The sequence below is a fragment of the Martes martes genome (assembly GCF_963455335.1).
Source record: "Martes martes genome assembly, chromosome: 14".
Lineage (NCBI taxonomy): Eukaryota > Metazoa > Chordata > Mammalia > Carnivora > Mustelidae > Martes > Martes martes.
This window is the reverse complement of record NC_137902.1, coordinates 85,726,110-85,745,787: the sequence shown is the minus strand read 5'-3', so window position 1 is coordinate 85,745,787 and position 19,678 is coordinate 85,726,110. Positions and strand designations below refer to the sequence as shown.

Here is a 19,678-nt window from a genome sequence, read left to right as displayed (position 1 = left end):
CGCTGGAGAAAGTGCTTGGCACACCCGCTTCCACAAAACCCAGTGATAGACCATCACAGGTGTAAGTGCCCCGCCCCTCATCTCAGCTGCGAAAATCTGAAGGGCCACCCTCCCTTCAGAGTTCCCACAGGGTCAGGTGGAACTTACGTTCAGACTGTATCACAGGGGCACCTGGCTGGCTCAGTCAGTGGACAGGCAACTTTTTTCTTTTTTTTTTTTATAGTTCAAATTAGTTAACATAGAGTGTATTATTTGTTGCAGGGGTAGGATTCAGTGATTCAGCAGTTGCACAGAACACCCATTACATCACGTGCGCTCCTTAATGCCAATCACTCAATTACCCCATCCCCCCACCTCCCCTCCCCTCCATTCCCCCCCACTTCCCTATAGTCGAGCCTTTTACGGTTTGCCTCCCTCTCTGTTATTTTATTTTTCCCTCCCTTCCCCTACGTTCATTTGTTTTACTTCTTAAATGCCACATGAATGAAATCATATGGTATTCATCTTTCTCTGACTTATTTCGCTTAGCATAATGCACTCTAGTTCCATCCACATCACTGCCAATGGCAAGCTTTCATTCCTTTGGATGACTGAGTAATATTCCATCATGTGTGCGTACTTCTCTCACACACACACACACACATCGTTACCCATTCCTGCATCGATGGAAATCTGGGCTCTTTCCATAGGGGGGCTACTGTGGACACTGCAGCTATAAATATTTGGGTGCACATGTCCCCTTCGAACCACTATGTTTGTACCTTTGGATAATTACCTAGTAGTGCAATTGCTGGGTCATAGGGTAGTTCTATTTTTAACATTTTGAGGAACCTCCGTATGAGCATGTAACTTTTTTTTTTTTTTAAGATTTTATGTTATTTATTTGCCAGAGAGAGAGAGCGCGCACAAGCAGGGAGAGTAGTAGGCAGAGGGAGAAGCAGACTCCCACTGAGCGAGGAGCCAGATATGGGACTTGATCCCAGGATCATGACCTGAGCTGAAGGCAGACAGATGCTTAACTATTGACTGAGCCACCAAGGCATCCCACAAACACGCAACTCTTGATCTCACGGTTGTGAGTTTGAGCCCCACGTTGGGTGTAGAGATACTTAAAAATAAAGTCTTAAAAAAAAAAAAAAGTGGGACGCCTGGGTGGCTCAATGGGTTGGGCCTCTGCCTTCGGCTAAGGTCATGATCTCAGGGTCCTGGGATCGAGCCCCGCATCGGGCTCTCTGCTCAGCAGGGAGCCTGCTTCCTCCTCTCTCTCTGCCTGCCTCTCTGCCTACTTGTGATCTCTTGTCTGTCAAATAAATAAATAAAATCTTTAAAAAAAAAAAATGGGCAGAAGACTGGAATAGACATTTCTCCAAAGAAGAAATACCAATGGCCAAGAGACACATGAAAAGATGTTCAACATCACTCAGCCATCGGTGAAATGCAAAACAAAACCACAGTTAGATAACACCTCACACCTGTCCGAATGGCTAAAATCAAAAATACAAGAAATAAGCACTGGCGAGGATGTGGAGAAAAAGAACACTCGTGCACTGCTGGTGGGAATGCAAACTGGTGCAGCCACTGTGGAAAACAGTGTGGGGGGTTCCTCAAAATATTAAAAACAAAATTACCATACAGTCCAGTAATTCCACTACTGGTTATTTATCCAAAGAATATGAAAACACTAATTCGAAAAAATATATGCACCTCTATGTTTACTTCAGCATTGTTCATAATAGCAAATTATGGAAGCAGCCCAAGTGTCCATCAACTGATGCATGAATAAAGAATAGTGTATGTACACACACAATGGAGTATTACTCAGCCATAAAAAAGAATGAAACCTTGCCATCTGCAACAACATGGATGGGGCTAGGAAGTATAATGCTAACCAAAATAAGTCAGTCAAAGAAAGACAAATACCATATTATTTGACTAGTATGTGAAATGTAAGAAACAAAACAAACTAGTAAAGGGGAACAAAACAAAACAAAAAACCAAGAAACAAACTCTTTTTTTTTTTTTTTTAAGAAACAAACTCTTAACTACAGAGAACAATCTGATGGTCACCAGAAGGGAGGTGGGGGGGGGGGAGATAGGTGAAATAGTGAAGGAGATTAAGAACACACTTATCTTGACAAGCACTGAGTAATGTATAGAATTGCTGAATCACTATATTGTACACTTGAAACCAATATAACAATGTATGTTATCTGTACTGAAATTTAAAGAAATAAATTAATTAATTTTAAAAAGAAAAGAATGATACTGTTTAAAAGAAAAATAGAACTTTAACTATGTATAGTAATGGATGTTAACTAGACCTATCTTGGTGATCATTTGGCAATACATATAAATATCAAATCATTATTTTGTACACCTGAAACTAATATAATGTTATCTGTCAATTATATCTCAATAAAAAAAGTAAACAAAATGATGCTGTAGAAACATAAATATGTGCCAGATAATATGTGAAAAAAGATATCACAAAATTGTATGCCTATCAATTTAAACTACTCTAAGTACATATACACATGAATTAATGACAAAAGAATTTTCCAAAAATTCTTAGTTTTTGAGGTTAGGATATGAGAAATCAAAATTATTACTTGTTGTTTAAAGTTTACTCAGAAGATATCTTAAGGTTAAATTAATATAAAATGGCAACACTAAATAATTAGATAAGTTTAAAATTAAATAAAATCATAAGATACCACAGGATACTGTTACCCAAACCAAACAATTGTATGTAGAAAGCATCTACAAATTTGTAGTTAATTTCTTCAAAATCGATGTTACAAACCACTAGAGAGAAGCCTGCAAAGAAAGAACTCTAAAATAAACAAATGCACAAACATACCTGCCACAGGAGGGACGATACCAGAAAAACGCACTGTTGCATGTTCTCCATTAACCTCAACTCGTCGACCAATGACATCTGATGTCGAAGTGTCATTCATTATAATGTAGCCAGAATCCAAAATATGAGATCTAGGAAGAATATTATAAAATTAACAAGAATGAATACAGATTTAAAAAGTCCTTTAAAAAATATTTTTTTCATTTCATTGAGATAATTCTTAAGGTCAACACTCCTGACCAATTTGGTCTTCATATTTTGGTGAAAAGAAGGACTGACAGATATATGTGCCATATTCTCATAATTTGATTTTACTTTACTTTTTAACTGTATTTTGATAACACATTTTTCTAAGTTTTGTTTAACTCTAGTTAGCTCACATCACATAACTGGTCTATTCTGTCATTTCCTGAAGAGGCTGGAAGGAGAGGAGAACAGAGACAGGGGGATAAAAGTGATAGAGAACAGGGAAAGAAAAAGGGCACTGTTGTCTCTTCAGGAAGGGAGAAAAACCCAAATCCATAGATACATGGGGCAACACACAGAATGAACAATAAATAAAAAATTAAACTCCAGGGGCACCTGGCTGGTTCAGCTGGTGGAACATGCCTCTCTAAAAATACAGAACCCTAAAATTAAAGAGAAAGAGAAGGTCTTAAAGGGAGACTGAGTGAAAAGTATCCCCAATCTAGGGATAAAACTAGATCCAACTCCTACTTCGCAGCAAAGCAGAAGAGTGAAGAACATGTTAGATGACATTCCCAGGCTGCAGTCTGCCAAAATCCAGACCGGGGGATCCCTACTGTCACACAAGTCCACTTCTTCAACAAATAAAACGCAAGGAGAAAAAGAAAGGCATGGAGATCCGGAGGATGAGTGGATTAAAAGAAACTTAAGAACTATGTCAACCAATTGCAATATATGGACTTCATGTGGATCCTAATTTTTAAAAATCGTAAATAATTTTAAAGTAAAAGAAATGAGGATATTGAAAATTTGAACCCTGACTAGATTTGAGATTAAAGAATAACTTTAAAATTCAATGAAATCCTTATCAAAATACCAATCATGTTTTTCACAGAACTAGAACAAATAATCCTAAAATTGTATAGAACCACGAAAGACCCCAAACACCCAAACCGATCTTAAGAAAGACAAGCCTGGAGGTATCACAATTCCAGATTTCAAGTTATATTACAAAGCGATAGTAATCAAAGGTCAAAAATACACAAAAATAGACACATATTCCAATAGAACAGAATAAGAGTCCAGAAATAAACCCACACTTAATATGGTCAATTAACCTATGACAAAAGAGGCAAGAGTATATAGTGCGGAAAAGATAGTCTCTTCAACAAATGGTGTTAAGAAAATTGGAAAGCTACATGCAAAAGAATGGAACTGGACCACTTGCTTATTATACATACACAAAAATGAACTCAAACTACATTAGACCTAAACTGAGTCCTGAAACCACAAAACTCCTAGAAGAAAACATAGGCAGTAATTTCTTGGACATTGACCCTAGCAACATTTTTCTAAACATGTCTCCTGAGGCAAGGGAAACAAACGCAAAAATAAACTATTTGGGACCACATCAAAATAAAAACCTTCTGCACAGCAAAGGAAACAATCAACAAACCAAAAGGCAACCTACTGAATAGGAAAAGATATTTGCAAATGACATATGCAATAAGGGGTTAATATCCAAAATACATAGAAAACTTACACAACTCAATACCAAAAATACAAAAAATCCAATTAAAATGGGTAGAGGACCTGAATTAGTATTTTTCCAAAGAAGACATACAGATGCCCAAAACATACATGAAAGGATGCTAAACATCACTCATCATCGGGGAAATGCAAATCAAAACTACAATGAGAGACCACCTTACACCTGTTAGAATGGCTAGCATCAAAGAGACAAGAAATAACAAGTGTCAGTAAGGATGTGGAGGGAGAGGAATCCTCATGCACTGTTGGTGGGAATGTAAATTGGTGCAGCTACTGTGGAAAACAGTATGGGGTGTCCTCAAAAAATTAAAAATAGAATTACCATATGACTCAGCAATTGCAGTGCTGGGTATTTACCCAAAGGAAATGAAAACACTAGTAATTTGAAAAGATGTATGTAATCTGGGAAACAAAGGCAAAAGAAAAATTAAACTTCCTTACTACTTACAACCCCTTGACAGGTTCTTAAAACAGGCAGAGTGACATTCCTCTAGGGACTCAACTGCTCCAATGTTAACACTTTGTTAAGGGCAAAAGGCAATCTTAGCCTGACCCCCAGGATCCTGTAAGTCTACTTTAGCATATTAAAAATTCCTTTGGAAACTTCCTTTATCTGTATTCCCCAAGATACCTATTGGCTATCATCCCCCAAGCATATGACCCACCAATATACATTTGAAGGATCTCATGACCAAGGCTTTACCAAACAGTAATAAATGACCTTATCCTAACAACAGCTAGCCCCTCAAGGTCCTGGAAACCTTGGTTCCAAAATCCTTAGACTTACACTATCTCTAACCCCCTCCAAACCTGAAAGTATATAATCAGCCACTCCTCATGACCCCAGTGCCACTCTTTCTGCTCAAGGGTCCTGTCCCCGTGCTTTAATAAAACCACATTTTGCACCAAAGACATCTCAAGAATTCTTTCTTGGCCATTGGCTTCAAACCCTAACGTCTTTCCTACATCATACGCACCCTGTGTTTATTGCAGCATTACTTCTAATAACCATGATGTAGAAGCAACCTACATGTCCACTGACAGGCGAATGAATAAGGAAGAAAGGTGTGTGTACACACACACACACACACACACACACACAAATATTATGCAACCATAAAAAAGGATGGGATTCGAATGTTTATAGCAGCAATGTCCACAATAGCCAAACTATGGAAAGAACCTAGATGTCCACCAACAGATGAACGGATAAAGAAGATGTAGTATATATATACAATGGAATACTATGCAGCCATCAAAAGAAATAAAATCTTGCCATTTGCGACAGTGACTGGAACTAGAGGGTATTATGCTTAGCGAAATAAGTCAATCGGAGAAAGACAACTATCGTATGATCTCCCCGATATGAGGAAGTGGAGATGCAATGTGGGGTTTTGGGGGGTAGGAAAAGAATAAATGGAACAAGATGGGATCGGGAGGGAGACAAACCATAAAAGACTCTTAATCTCACAAAACAAACTGAGGGTTGCTGGGGGGAGGGGGAGGGAGAGGGTGGTTGGATTATGGACACTGGGGAAGGTATGTGCTATGGTGAGTGCTGTGAAATGTGTAAACCTGGCAATTCACAGACCTGTACCCCTGGGGCTAATAATACATTATATGTTAATAAAAAAATTTTTTTTGGAGAAGAAAAAAAAAAGGATGGGATTATGCCATTTTCGACAACAAAGATGGATCTAGAGGGTATTAAGCTAAGTAAAATAACTCAGACTGAAAAAGACCAATATCATATAGTGGAATCTACAAAAAAACAAATGAATACAAAAAAAGCAGAATCAGACCTTAAATACAGACAACTGATGTTTGCCAGAGGGGAGGGGGGAATGGGTGGGTGGGTAGAATGGGAGCTCTAGGCTTCCAGTTATGCAATGAGTAAGTAACAGGAATAAGAGGCACAGTATAGGGAATTCAGTCAATGATAGTATAATAGACTTCTGTAGTGACAGATGGTAGCGTCACTTGTGGTGAACATAGCAAAATGTATAAAGAAACTGAATCACTATGTTGTAAATCTGAAGCTAAAGTACCACTGTGTATCAACTATACTCAAATAAAATAATTTTTTTAGTATATGTGCTGCCGAAGCGAGCACGTCAAATAAAATAATTTTTTAAATAAATAATAAAGATTCAAGTGTAGGGGCGCCTGGGTGGCTCAGCGGGTTAAAGCCTCTGCCTTTGGCTCAGGTCATGATCCCGGGATCCTGGGATCGAGTCCTGCATCGGGCTCTCTGCTCAGCAGGGAGCCTGCTTCCTCCTCTTCTCTCTCTACCTGCCTCTCTGCCTCCTTGTGATCTCTGTCTGTCAAATAAATAAATAAACATTTATTAAAAAAAAAAAAGATTCAAGTGTAAAAGAATTTAAATTTAACTCTACACTAAAAACAGTTTTCACTAGTTTTAAATGCCTTTTTCAATTTTCATTAACATGTAAATACAATTTTCTTACAATTGAAATAGATAAGGGCGTCTGGGTGGCTCAGTGGGTTAAGCCTCTGCCTCAGCTCAAGTCATAATTCCCGGGTCCTGGGATCGAGCCCCGAATCGGGCTCTGCCTAGCGGGAAGCCTGCTTCCTCCTGTCTCTCTGCCTGCTTCTCTGCCTGCTTGTGATCTCCCTCTCTTTCTCTGTCAAATAAATAAAATCTAAAATAAATGAATGAATGAATGAAATAGATATGAGGGGCATCTGGGTGGCTCGGTCGTTAAGCATCTGCCTTTGGCTCAAATCATGATCCAGGATCCTTGGATGGGCCCCGCCTTGGGCTCCCTGCTCAGCAGGAAGCCTGCTTCTCCCTCTCCCCCTGCTTGTGTTCCCTGTCTCGCTGTGTTTCTCTGTCAAATAAATAAATAAATAAAATCTCTTAAAAAAAAAAAAAGATATAGATATGTAATCTGTTCTATTTCTTTAATAGCATGAACATTTTTCTATATAGCCACAGAGTCATATTAATCTCTTTAATGTTGACCTGTAGATACCACAATTTAAAGATTTCCCTGTTGATATATGCTTCCATTGTTTACTATCTCAAAGAAAACAGCTAAAAACATCTTCACTTTTAAATTATTCTTGTCCTTCGAACTATTTCCTTGGGAAAAATTCTTGAGACAGTTATTCAAAGTAAATAAATATATTTAAGATTCGAGAAAGCCATGCCCAAACCATCCATCCAAAGGAAAAGTTAAATACTTACACTGAGACCAGGAGAAAGTCTACTTGTTTACTTGTTTCTGTAAAGTCTTATGAATTACCATGAAGAACTTTCAAATCAGGTCTTCTCTATGCTATACTTGTACAACAAATTATTTTTCAAGTAATCTCTATACCCAATGTGGTGCTTGAATTCACGACCCCCAAGATCAAGAGTTATACGCTGACCTAGGCACCCCTTGTGCAACTAATTACTGAAGTAGGACTTAACACATCATAACATTATGTGTAAATGTAGGACTTTACATTTATATATTTTAAACATAGAATAACCCAACATTATCTCTCCTAGTTCTATCCTAATTTTTATAAGATCAAAGATAAAATATGTGTGTATGTATATGTATATGACCCACGTATATATGACCTAACCAAAGAACTCATACAAACTGTGGGTAAAATGTTTTTTAGTTACAAGCTCTCCTATTACCCAGTTCACAAGCAAGAATGTCATGAGCTTTGTGAATGTCATGAGCCCCCCACTGAAATCAAACCCCACTGTCAGTCCCAGAGTATACTGTCAGAGGAGTGGGGTGAGGGAAGGTGTCTCCTCACTTTTTAACTTACACACCTCTCAACTGTATGAATGTATTTGGAAGGAATAACTGTTATTTGTTCTATTAACAGTAATGAGGAGGGAGGAAAGGAAAGATGATGAAAAGCAAAAGGAAATAATGCACTGTTCTCTGCAAATTTCCCTGGCTTGCCAGGGAATTACAATCCAAAAGACAAACAAAGAAAGGTAACTTTAGCCAAGACTCACTAAACTCTTCCTATCTCCTTAGGATTATTACTTTTCCAAATGTTCACAAAACATCATTTCTAGAAATCCTAGTTCCCCTTGTTCATTACTCTTTAAAGATTATGAACAGGAATTTTTTGCAATCGTTTTTGCCAGTTTTTCATAATGTTCTAGATGTAATTTCTCTTGGAATGCAGACTAATTCAAAGATGTATTTATGAGAGAGAGAGAGAAAGAGAGAGAGAGAGCGTGGACGTGTATGCGTACACGCACACGCACGCACACATGCACACACATGCATGAGTCAGGGAGCAGAGGGAGAGGGACAAGCAGACTCCCTGCTGAGCCGGGAGCCTGTTGAGGATGCAGGGCTCAATTCCAGGACCAGGATCATGACCTGAGGCAAAGGCTTAACTGACTGAGTCATCCAGGCACCCGGAGAATGCAGACTAATTGAAAATGGCCAAATGCTATCCTATCTCTTTTTATCTTCAACATGCTTTCTAACCAGATTTTTTTTTTTTTTGGACAAGACAGGAAATCATTCTCCACAGAAATAACAAAAGATAAGAAATTGAATCAATCTGCTACTTTTCTGTCCTCTCTTATGCTACATTAAATATATTTTTAAAAGATGAAGCAAAGCTGCCAAAATATTAACAATCATTAAATAAAAGCAACAAGTATCTGGGTGTTTCCTATGTTTCAAAATATTCAGGATTTAAAGCTAAAAGACATATACTACTACACCCAAGGAATAGACTTTCTTGTACTACTTTTTAGTCTAGATCAATCCTAAAAGCTTCTTTTCTTGTCTTCACATTTTTTCACAAGTTGAATTCGAGGCTCAACTTTACTGATGTTTTTCTTAAGAAATCTATTCAAGTAAAAAAAAAAAAGAAATCTATTCAAGTGTCTGGAAGTCACTGGTTAGGCGGTCTCTTTTTCCATTTCATCCTTGTATTTTTCTTTTTCTTTTTTTTTAAGATTTTTTATTTATTTATTTGACAGAGATAGAGAGAGAGAGAGAGAGGGAACACGAGCAGGGCGAGTGGGAGAGGGAGAAGCAGGCTTCCTGCTGAGTGGCGAGCCTGATGCAGGGCTCGATCTCAGGATCCTGGGTTCATGACCTGAGCCAAAGGCAGATGCTTAACGACTGAGCCACCCAGGCACCCCAATCCTTGTATTTTTCTAGGCATATCTTTCTCATTTAATTTTTTAAATAGATGATACTCAAGTATAAAAAGGAATACACTGAAAGTTTCCCTTCCACTCCTGCTAGTCATTATCTCTTCCTGCTGGCAACAGCTTTATTAGTACCTTATATATACTTCCATACCCATCTTAAGCTTATACACACCGGTATTTTTCTTCTTTCTTTATACAAATGATACCATACTACATATGTGGTTTTGTTCCTTCCATTTTCATTCAATAATATAACCTGGAAATTTATCTACAGCCATGTCAGGAGCTTTTAAATTTTTTCTGGCTGCATAGTATTTGTGTAGATACAGCGTGATTTAACCAGTCTTCAAACTGATGGACTTCAGTTACTCCCAAGTTTTTGCTATTACAAATAATACTGCAAAGACTAAACCTGCTCATTTATTTTTTTTATACCTGTGCAAAAATATCTGTAGAAAATTCTCAAAACAGGTATTGCTAAGTCAAAGGGTATGTGCATTTTTAATGCTGATAGGCAATAACAAATGTCCCTTTTTAGTGGCTGGACCAATTCACAGTCCCAGCAGCACCCTTTGAGCCCCTGTGTTGTCACATTGCCCTTCACAAAATATTAACACAATTTTGGTTGTCAGTCTGACAAGTGAAATACGCATTTTATTTACATTTTCTTTTATGAAGGAAGCTGAGCATCTCTTCATTTTGATTCCCTTTTCCATGAACTAACTGTTCACATCCTTTATCCATTTTCCTGTTGGTTTATTGATCTTTCTCATAATCTGTTTTTAAAATCTAAACAGTTTCCTGTATGTTCTTCATGATGAGAGAGGACTACATAATTCCTCAAATAAAATATTTGAAAAGAACTAAAAGGAAGGACACAAACAGGTACTTTGCAACCATGTTCACAAAGACCCAAGAGATGGAACTAACCCAAATATCAATGTGGTGTATGCATACAATATTATTCAGCCTTAGAAAGAAAGGGAGGTGGTGCCTGGGTGGCTCAGTGGGTTAAGCCTCTGCCTTCGGCTCAGGCCTCTGCCTTTGCCCTGGCCTCAGGGTCCTGGGATGGAGCCCCGCATCGGGCTCTCTGCTCAGCAGGGAGCCTGCTTCCCCCCTCTCTCTCTGCCTCTCTGCCGACTTGTGGTCTCTGTCTGTCAAATAAATAAATAAAATCTTTGAAAAAAAAAAAAAAAGAAAGAAAAAAAGAAAGGGGGGGCGCCCGGGTGGCTTAGGGGGTTGGGGCCTCTGCCTTCAGCTCCTGATCTCGGGGTCCTGGCATCGGACCCCGCATTGGGCTCTCTGCTTCCCCCTCTCTTTCTGCCTGCCTCTCTGTCTCCTTGTGATCTCTGTCAAATAACTAAATAAAATCTTTAAAAAAAAAAAAAAAGAAAGAAAGAAAGAAAGGGAATTCTGCTACATGCTACAACATGGATGAACCCTGAGGACATCATGTTAAGTGAAACAAGCCCGTAAAGACAAATAGTGTATGATTACACTTAGAAGAAGTACCTAGAGTCATCAAATGCATAGAGAGAGAAAGCAGATTTGTGGTTGTCAAGGGCTGTGGGGAAGGGGAAAGTGTTGTTTAATGGCTAAGAGTTTCAGTTCTGCAAAATGAAAGGAGTTCTGCAGACAGATGGTGGTGATGGTTGTACAACGATGTGAATTTACTTAACACTACTGAACTGTAGTACATTTAAAAATTGTTCAAATGGTCTGGGGTGCCGGGCTGGCTCAGTCGGTGGAGTGTGCCACTCTTGATCTCAGGGCTGCGAGTTCAAACCCACTCTGGAGGTAGAGATTACTTAAATATAAAATCTTAGAAAAAAAAATAAAGATACTCAATGTTATCTGTATTTTAATACAATTTAAAAAATAGGAAATTTATGGGGCACCTGGGTGGCTCAGTTATTAAGTGTCTATCTACAGCTCAAGTCCTGATCCCAGGGTCCTGGGATGGAGCCCTGCATCGGGAAGCCTGCTTCCTCCTCTCCCACTTCTGCTGCTTATGTTCCCTCTCTCCCTGTGTCTCTCTGTGTCAAGTAAATCAAAATCTTAAAAAAAAGAATAAATTTAATTCCCAGTATTTTAAGTTTTGTAGAGTTTTGATTTGCTTCACCTTCAACTGGGACACTGGGTCATGAAATCCAACCCCACATCTGGTTCTGCACTCAGCGTGGAGTCTACTTGAGATTCTCTCTGCCTCTCCCTCTCCCCCTCCACCTCCGCCCCTGCCCCCACCTCTCTCTCTCACACGCACACACTCTCTGTCAAATATATAAATAAAATATTAAAAAAATAAAAAGATGGGAGGGAATATATCTAAGTGGTTAAGTCATGACCATGAAGGGAGATCAAGGTTAATGTCTGGTATATTAAAGGATTCAAGAAAACATAGATGGCTCCCAAAGAGCGGAAACAGCACAATAAGGGACAGTCCAAGTGACTGTTTCTCAGAAACCCAAAGACTGCATCTGGGAGGCCTGGTCAAAGAAACAGTACAAGTCATGCAACTGGGGATCAGGGCCAACTAAAAAGAACAGAGTGAGACCTCACTCTCACCAGGTGGTTGGAGTACTGGGCTGACTACCTGGACAGCACCTAAGTTAAGTATTTTTTACTCTAAGTCCATAGGTTCTCAAGGTATCTTCTTTTTTTTTTTTTTTAAGATTTTATTTGTCAGAGAGAGAGAGAGAGCGCGCGCGCACGCGAGCATAGGCAGACAGAGTAGCAGACAGAGGTAGAGGGAGAAGCAGGCTCCCTGCCGAGCAAGGAGCCCGATGTGGGACTCGATCCCAGGACGCTGGGATCATGACCCAAGCTGAAGGCAGCGGCTTAACCAACTGAGCCACCCAGGCGTCCCCTCAAGGTATCTTCCAACTGAAGAAATTCACTAACTTCTCACTGAAATTGTGCGTATAAGCCAAAAAATCAGTTGGATTAGCAGCACCTGTGACCGCAGATATTTTATATCACATTATAGCTATTACAGATATCTCAAGATACTCTTTATATGCATCACTATTTCAAAATTACAGTATTAGACCTGCCACTAGATTTTTGTCATTTAATGTTAATGAACACATGTTGATATTACAATTTTTAAGTCTCTTGACATAAAAACTTCATTTCACATAACTGGATTTCATCTGAAATCCTTATATATTTTCTATTTTCCCCCCAAGTTTTTATTTAAATTTCAGTTAGTTAACATATAGTGTAACGCTAGTTTCAGGTGCAGAATTTATTGATTCAGCATTCCATTCAAACACCCAGTGCTCATCACAATCCTTAATCCCCATCACCTATTTCACCCATCCCCCCACCCACCTGCCAACTGGTAACCATCAGTTTGTTCCCTATAATTAAGAGTCTGTTTCTTGATTCTCCTCTTGTTTTATCCCTCCCCCATGTTTGTTGGGTGTCTTAAATTACACATGAGTGAAATCACATGGTATTTGTCCTTCTCTGACTTGTTTCACTTAGGGTTATACTCTCTAGCTCCACCCACATGGTTGCAAATGGCAAGGTTTCATTCTTTTTTATGGCTGCATAATATTCCATTGTATACATGTACCCCATTTTATCCATTCATCAGTTGATGGACATTTAGGCTCTTTGCATAATTTGGCTCTTGTTGATAATGCTGCTATAAACATTGGGTTCATGTACCCCCTTTTAATCTGTATTTTTGTATCCTTTGGGTAAATACCTAGCACTGCAATTGCTGGATCATAGAGTAGCTCTATTTTTAACTTTTTGAGGAATCTCCACACTGCTTTCTACAGTAGCTGCACCAGTTTGCACTCCCACCAACAGCACAAGGGGGTTCCCCTTTCTCTACATCCTCACCAACACGTCTTGTTTCCTGTGTTGTTCTTAGCCATTCTGACTAGTATGAAGTGATATCTCACTGTAGTTTTGATTTGTATTTCCCTGACGGTGAGTGATTTTGAGCATTTTTTCATGTAAAAATGTCTATTCGTATCTTCAGTCCATTTCTTAACTGGATTATTTGGGGTTTGGGTGCTGAGTTGTAGAAGTTCTTTATATGAAATGCTATGTGTTTTCTATATTTAAAAACACCTTAGGGCACCTGTGTGGCTCAGTCAGTTAAGAGTCTGCCTTCAGCTCAGGTCATGATCTCAGGGTCCTGGGACCGAGCCCCACTTCGGGCTCCCTGCTCAGCGGGGAGTATGCTTATCCCTCTCCTTCTGCCCCTCCCTCGCTTGTGCTCTCTCTTGCACTGGCACTCTCTCAAATAAATAAATAAAATCTAAACAAACAAACAAACAAACCCACACATTTTAAGGGTGACTGGCTGCTCAGTCAGTAGAGTGTGTGACTCTTGATCTTGGGGTTCTGACTTCAAGCCCTATGTTGGGTGTGGAGATTACTTAAAACTAAAATCTTAAAAACAAATTCTAAGGAGCTCACAAGATTTATCAGACTGCTAAAGGGGTCTTTATCCTCGATAAAGAAGCAAAGAAAATTTGCGGACATGAGCGGAGTTTGTTGGTCAGTCTCCAACATGTAGCACATGCTTTCCTTTTCTTTACCTTAACTGCACAATATCCACTCAAAATGTTAACAATTTCTTTAATTCTTTTAAGAATTCTTCTAAAAATGACTATTATTGTTTAAGAGTGGAAGAATCTTGGGTGCCTGGGTGGCTCAGTTGGTAAAGCAACTGCCTTCGGCTCAGGTCATGATCCAGGAGTCCTGGGATCGAGCCCCACATAGGGCTCTCTGCTTGGCAGGGAATCTGCTTCTCCCGCTGACCTCTCCTCTCATTCCCTCTCTCTCTCCCTCTCAAATAAATAAAATCTTAAAAAAAAAAAAAAAAGAGTGGAAGAATCTTAAGCTGGGAAAGCACCTAACAGAGACGTAGAGTTCTATCTATACTATCGAAACGGTTCCTACCTACTTTCATGGGAAGTGTACTCTCTCGGCCTGGTGGGCTGTCACTCACCCACTCAAGGAGTGGACACATGGCCCACAATGGCCAATATGATGACTCCTCACCTCCATTTCCGGCATATAGCAACTGGTCCATATGTAAAGATCCTAACCCAAGGAGAGTCAGTCTTCTAGAAAATAACATGCGCTCTTGAAGACAGGATCCATCTCTCTCTTTCCCTAGACCTTAAAACAAAAGGACCACTTAAACATGGAATCGCTGAGAGGTACCTCTCCCATTATTTGGAAAAATCTGTCTGAAAATAAGGCCAGAAAGGGAAGTGGAGTTGATCCAACTATGCCTAAAGCCTTTCATTAGCCCAGTTAAATGAAACAGTAGTCTTTCTTTTGTTTACATTAGTTTGAACACAGTTTCTTTCTCCCACTACTGAAAGAATACTGCAAAACACATAAGAATTAAGACATTTGTTCCTATTTAACGTAATTTGGACATTATATGCGGCCAGGCTGCTGGAGAGAAATTCGACCTTGTCCACTACAGAATAGCAATGGGACACGGGATAATCTAATCTCTCTGTGTCTCAGTTTCCTCACCTGTAAAATGTAGATGGCATTAGGACCTACTTCATAGGTGTTGTGAGAATTAAATGAGTTTTTATGTGTATAAGTGCCCAACATAAACAGTCAATGTAGTCATTAAGATCTCTTAATGATTAAGATCATTAACATCATAAATTAGATTCTATATTTAGGTAAGGGGAAATATTCCATAAATCAAAGAACTATATCACAAATTCAAAAAATAACAGTAGCTAACACGGGGAAGTTTAATTTCAATAAGCTGGGACACCTGGGTGGCTCAGCTGGTTAAGCATCTGCCTTCAGCACAGGTCATGAGCCCAGGGTCCTGGGATTGAGCCCTGCATCAGGCTCCGCTTCTCCCCCTCCCCCTTGCTCATGCTATCTATCTCTCTGAAATAAATAAAATCTTTTAAAAAATTACCACCCAGGGGCGCCTGGGTGGCTCAGTCAGTTAAGCAGCTGCCTTCAGCTCAGGGCATTATCCCAGGGTCCTGGGATCAAGTCCCACATCGGGCTCCCTGCTCAGCAGAAAGCCTGCTTCTCCCTCTCCCTCTGCCTGCTGCTCTTCCTACTTGTGCTATCTCTCTGTCAAATAAAGAAATAAAATCTTTGGGGTGCCTGGGTGGCTCAGTGGGTTAAGTCTCTGCCTTCAGTTCAGGTCATGATCCCAGAGTCCTGGGATCGAGCCCTGCACCGGGCTCTCTGCTCAGCGGGGAGCCTGTACCCCCCCTCTCTCTGCCTGCCTCTCTGCCTACTTGTGATCTCTGTCTGACTTGTGATGTCTGTCTGTGAAATAAATAATAAATAATCTTTAAAAAAAAAAAAGAAATAAATAAAATCTTTAAAAAAATTACCACCCAAAAATGTTACAATTTCCAAGTATTTAGCCCAATTTTTTTTTTTTACCGTAAGCTCCACCCCCAATGCAGGGCTCAAACTCACAACTCTAAGACCAAGAGTCACATGCTCTACCGAGCCAGCGATGTGCTTGCATTTAGCATAATTTTAAACAAATCCATCTGCTGTTCTTTTAAAAAAAAAAAAAGTGTTTTTAGTTGTAAAATACACATAAAATTTACCATCTTCACCATTTTTAAGAATAGAGTTCAGTGGCATTAGATATATTCACATTGTTGGGCAACCAATTATCAAAACTTTCTCATCCAGCCAAAGTGAAACTCTATACCCGTTAAACAACTCCCATATCCCTTTCTCCCCAGCCCCTACCTTATGTTTTTATGAACTTGACTACTCGAGGTATCTCATGTAAGTGGAATCAAACAGTATTTGTCTCTGTGACTGGCTTACTTTACTTACCATAATGTCTTGCTGTCCTTTTATGCTAAATGTCAAAGCCTGTCTCCCAAGTTTTACTACAACCTGACAGGAGATTCTTAGCCTTCGCATACTGAATTGTCTCCCGTAATTTTAAGTAGGTCCCCCAAAAAGCTTTAAGCATTTCCTAAGAGGCCAAAGGCATTCCTCTCTAAAACACCAATATGTAAAATCTACACCAAACCCACAATTTTTATGACAAAACTGTATGAATGAGAACAAAATTAATCAATAACTTTGTGCCCTTTTAAATACTAGCAAATCTCCCCAAACCACTCTTCCACAAATTCATCCCAGCACTCCTAATAATTGGCAAACTATAATGTTTCTCCATTCCGGTAGACCCTAATTACTCTCTGGGTCATATTTTTTTAAATTTAAATTCAAGTTAGTTAACATATAGTGTACTATTAGTTTCACTCACTGGGTCATATTCATTTCACTCTTACTGTCTGCCATATTGTTTTCCAGTGGACTCTTGTTTTCCCAGGAAAATGCTAAAGTAGGGAAAGTATACTTTTAAAAAAATAAACTCTTAAGTGCTAAGTATACAACAAATATTCTATTAAGTGTATGATAAACTGACTTTGATAAATCAATCACAAGGGGCACCTGGATGGGTCATTGGGTTAAGCACCCACCTTGGGCTCAGGTCATGATTTCAGAGTGCTGGAAAGAGTGAGCCCCTGCTCAGTGGTTAGCGTGCTTTTCCATCTCCCTCTGACCTCCCCCTTAGGAGCCCCTATCCCCGCTCATGCTCTCTCTCAAGTAAATAAAATCTTTAAAAAAATAAGTCAAAAAGAAAATAATCAAAACCACCAGAAAATAGTAATAACTCTAGTTTTATTGTTGAACATTTACATCTTACAAAAATAATTAAGTATGGAGATGATCCAAGAAGTCTGTTTAAAATCAGACAAAGGTAAAACAAAGGTAAAAACAATATTGTGCAGCAGGGTTAAGATTCATCTAAGATTGAATTAGATTCAATTAAGTATGCATAGCTAAATTAAAAATTAAAAGGTTAGCCCTGTAAGTACCGAAATAGAGTACCTAGAGTAATATTATCTTCCAAAGAAACAGAGAAGAAAAAATGAACAGAGAAAACCCACAAGATCAAACGTCAATCCAAAAAAAGGCAAGAAAAGAAAGCAAGCACAGAAAGTACCAAGTGTAAGAGGGTAGGAAAAGTTCAAATCCAGTCCTTCCACAGTTACAGTATAGAAAATCCACGGGAAGCCAGACACTGCGTCAGACACTAGGCATACAGCGGTGAACAAAACGGACAAAGATGTCCTCGCGCAGGTTCCATCCCAGCGGGGAAGCACCGCGGACCCGAGGAAGGCACAGCGCACACGGCGCGTTCAACGACGGCGGGCACAACGGGGAGGTGCGGGAAGGCCGCGTCGGAGAGACCCGGCTGCGAGGGCGGCATTCCCATAAATGAGGGAGTTAAGGGACTAAACCGTGCGCACAGATGCGGGGGACAGCAGTCCAGGCAAAGGGGCCCCAACTGCAAACATCCCGAGGCCGGGGTGTGCCTGAAGAGGCCGGAGAGCGGGGCAGAGAGCAGCGGTAGCTTCAGCTCTTACTCTGGGTGAAGCGGGGAACGCTGGCCGGCCTTGGGAAAGGAGGCCAACAGTCTGATTTTTTAGGCGGGTCGCTTTAGATGCTGGGACGAAAAGAGGCTGGAAGGACGGCGCACGAGTTAGGGGGCCCGGCAGCAGCCCGGGTGGCAGGGCTGTAAACCGGCCCAGAGAAGCGTGGGAGGGCCGGGCTCTGACGGTCTCGGGATTCGCCGGCGGACGACACGCGCGGCGCGAGGGGTCACGGGCGACTCCGGAGGTCTGGACCTGAACGACACCTCAGTCACGGCAAGAACGAGTATAAACACCGCACGGTCAGAAGGCAGAGTCTGTCGACCTGGGTTTTTACACGTCCCCAGCGACGCGCTGTGTGTGACAGCGGAGGGAAGGGTGAGAAGTGAAGGGGTGGGGACGCTGGGACCAATCTCAGACGGCAGCGCCCGCTGGGCCGCTGTCACACACGACGTCGCCCTCCCGGTCCTTCGTCTCCGCTGTCTCCGTCCTGCAGCCGCGCGCCCGTGAGCCCCGTCCTCCCACCAGACGCGGCCCCCGCAGCGGGGACGTCACGCCCTCCCGCGGACACCCACCACCCCGGCCCCTCCCCAGCGGCCGGAAATGGAACTTCTCCAAAACGCTCCAAGTTCGGCGCCTCCTTCACGTTACTCCCCCGTCACAGACGTTAAATGACGGGAAGTTCAGGGCCATTTCCCTCACCGGAGCCATCTCCTCTCTTCCGCTCTTCCCAAGCCACGCGCCAACAAGGCATCTCCGCACAGCGCGGGGCGGCGCGGCCCACCCCGCCCCCTCGCCCGCCGCCGGCGCGGGGCCCCCGCCCGCCCGGACTCCCTTCCGGCCCGCGCGTCCGGGTCTGGGTCTGGCCGGGGTGGCGGAGAGCAGGCACCGCCCGACTCCGACAACCCGGGAAGTTTCTAGGAGAGGACAGAAGGACCGAAGCACCGCAGGGCGACGCACCGGCCACAGGCCAGCTACCAGCGTTTGGCTCCCACAGCCCCTCAGCCCCTCCGAAGCTCACCTGCCCCGCGGCCAGTGGGGTGGTCGGAACCGCGACCCTCGCACGCGCCGGTCCGCAGCGAAGCTTCCGGCTTTGGCCGGAAGTGCTTCTTTAGGGAGACAGGAAGTCCCGCCTCCGCGAGATGAGCGGCGGCCGCTGGCGCTCTGGCGTGGACGTAATCGGCAAGGGTCTCGGGAGCCAGATGGACGGTCGGTCCATCCACCCAAACCCGCACAGGCTCTCCGCCCCCGTGTTGCATGCGTGCTTCCCGCAAACCCAGGAAGTCAGAACAGGCCAATGACCGTGCACGTTCTAGTTTGCCTGTTACTCAGTACCGCGTTTACGCAGTCTAGCACGTAGGACGCGGGTAGTCCCAGAGGAGAAGGTGGTGTTGCTGCCTCACAAGCGACAAATAGTAATAATAATTAACACGAGGCAGAATGAAAGTAAACACAGTAACAGCAAATTCCATAGGCACGTTGCTT

At 41.5% G+C, this 19,678-nt stretch overlaps 1 protein-coding gene across 4 annotated transcripts in view; it reads right to left on the bottom strand.

The window, feature by feature from the left end:
- TBCE (tubulin folding cofactor E) overlaps positions 1–19,428 on the bottom strand; it is a 73,143-nt gene extending 53,715 nt beyond the window's left edge. For all 4 annotated transcript variants that reach the window (XM_080822456.1, XM_080822457.1, XM_080822455.1 and 1 more), the window contains exons 1-2: positions 19,215–19,428; positions 2,861–2,991 (exon numbers count right to left, since the gene is read on the bottom strand). In XM_080822456.1, the coding sequence (XP_080678582.1) occupies positions 2,861–2,960 (100 nt within the window). In that variant the 5' untranslated portion in view covers positions 2,961–2,991; positions 19,215–19,428. The remainder of the gene's footprint in view (positions 1–2,860; positions 2,992–19,214) is intronic.
- Between the last annotated feature and the right edge of the window lie 250 nt (positions 19,429–19,678).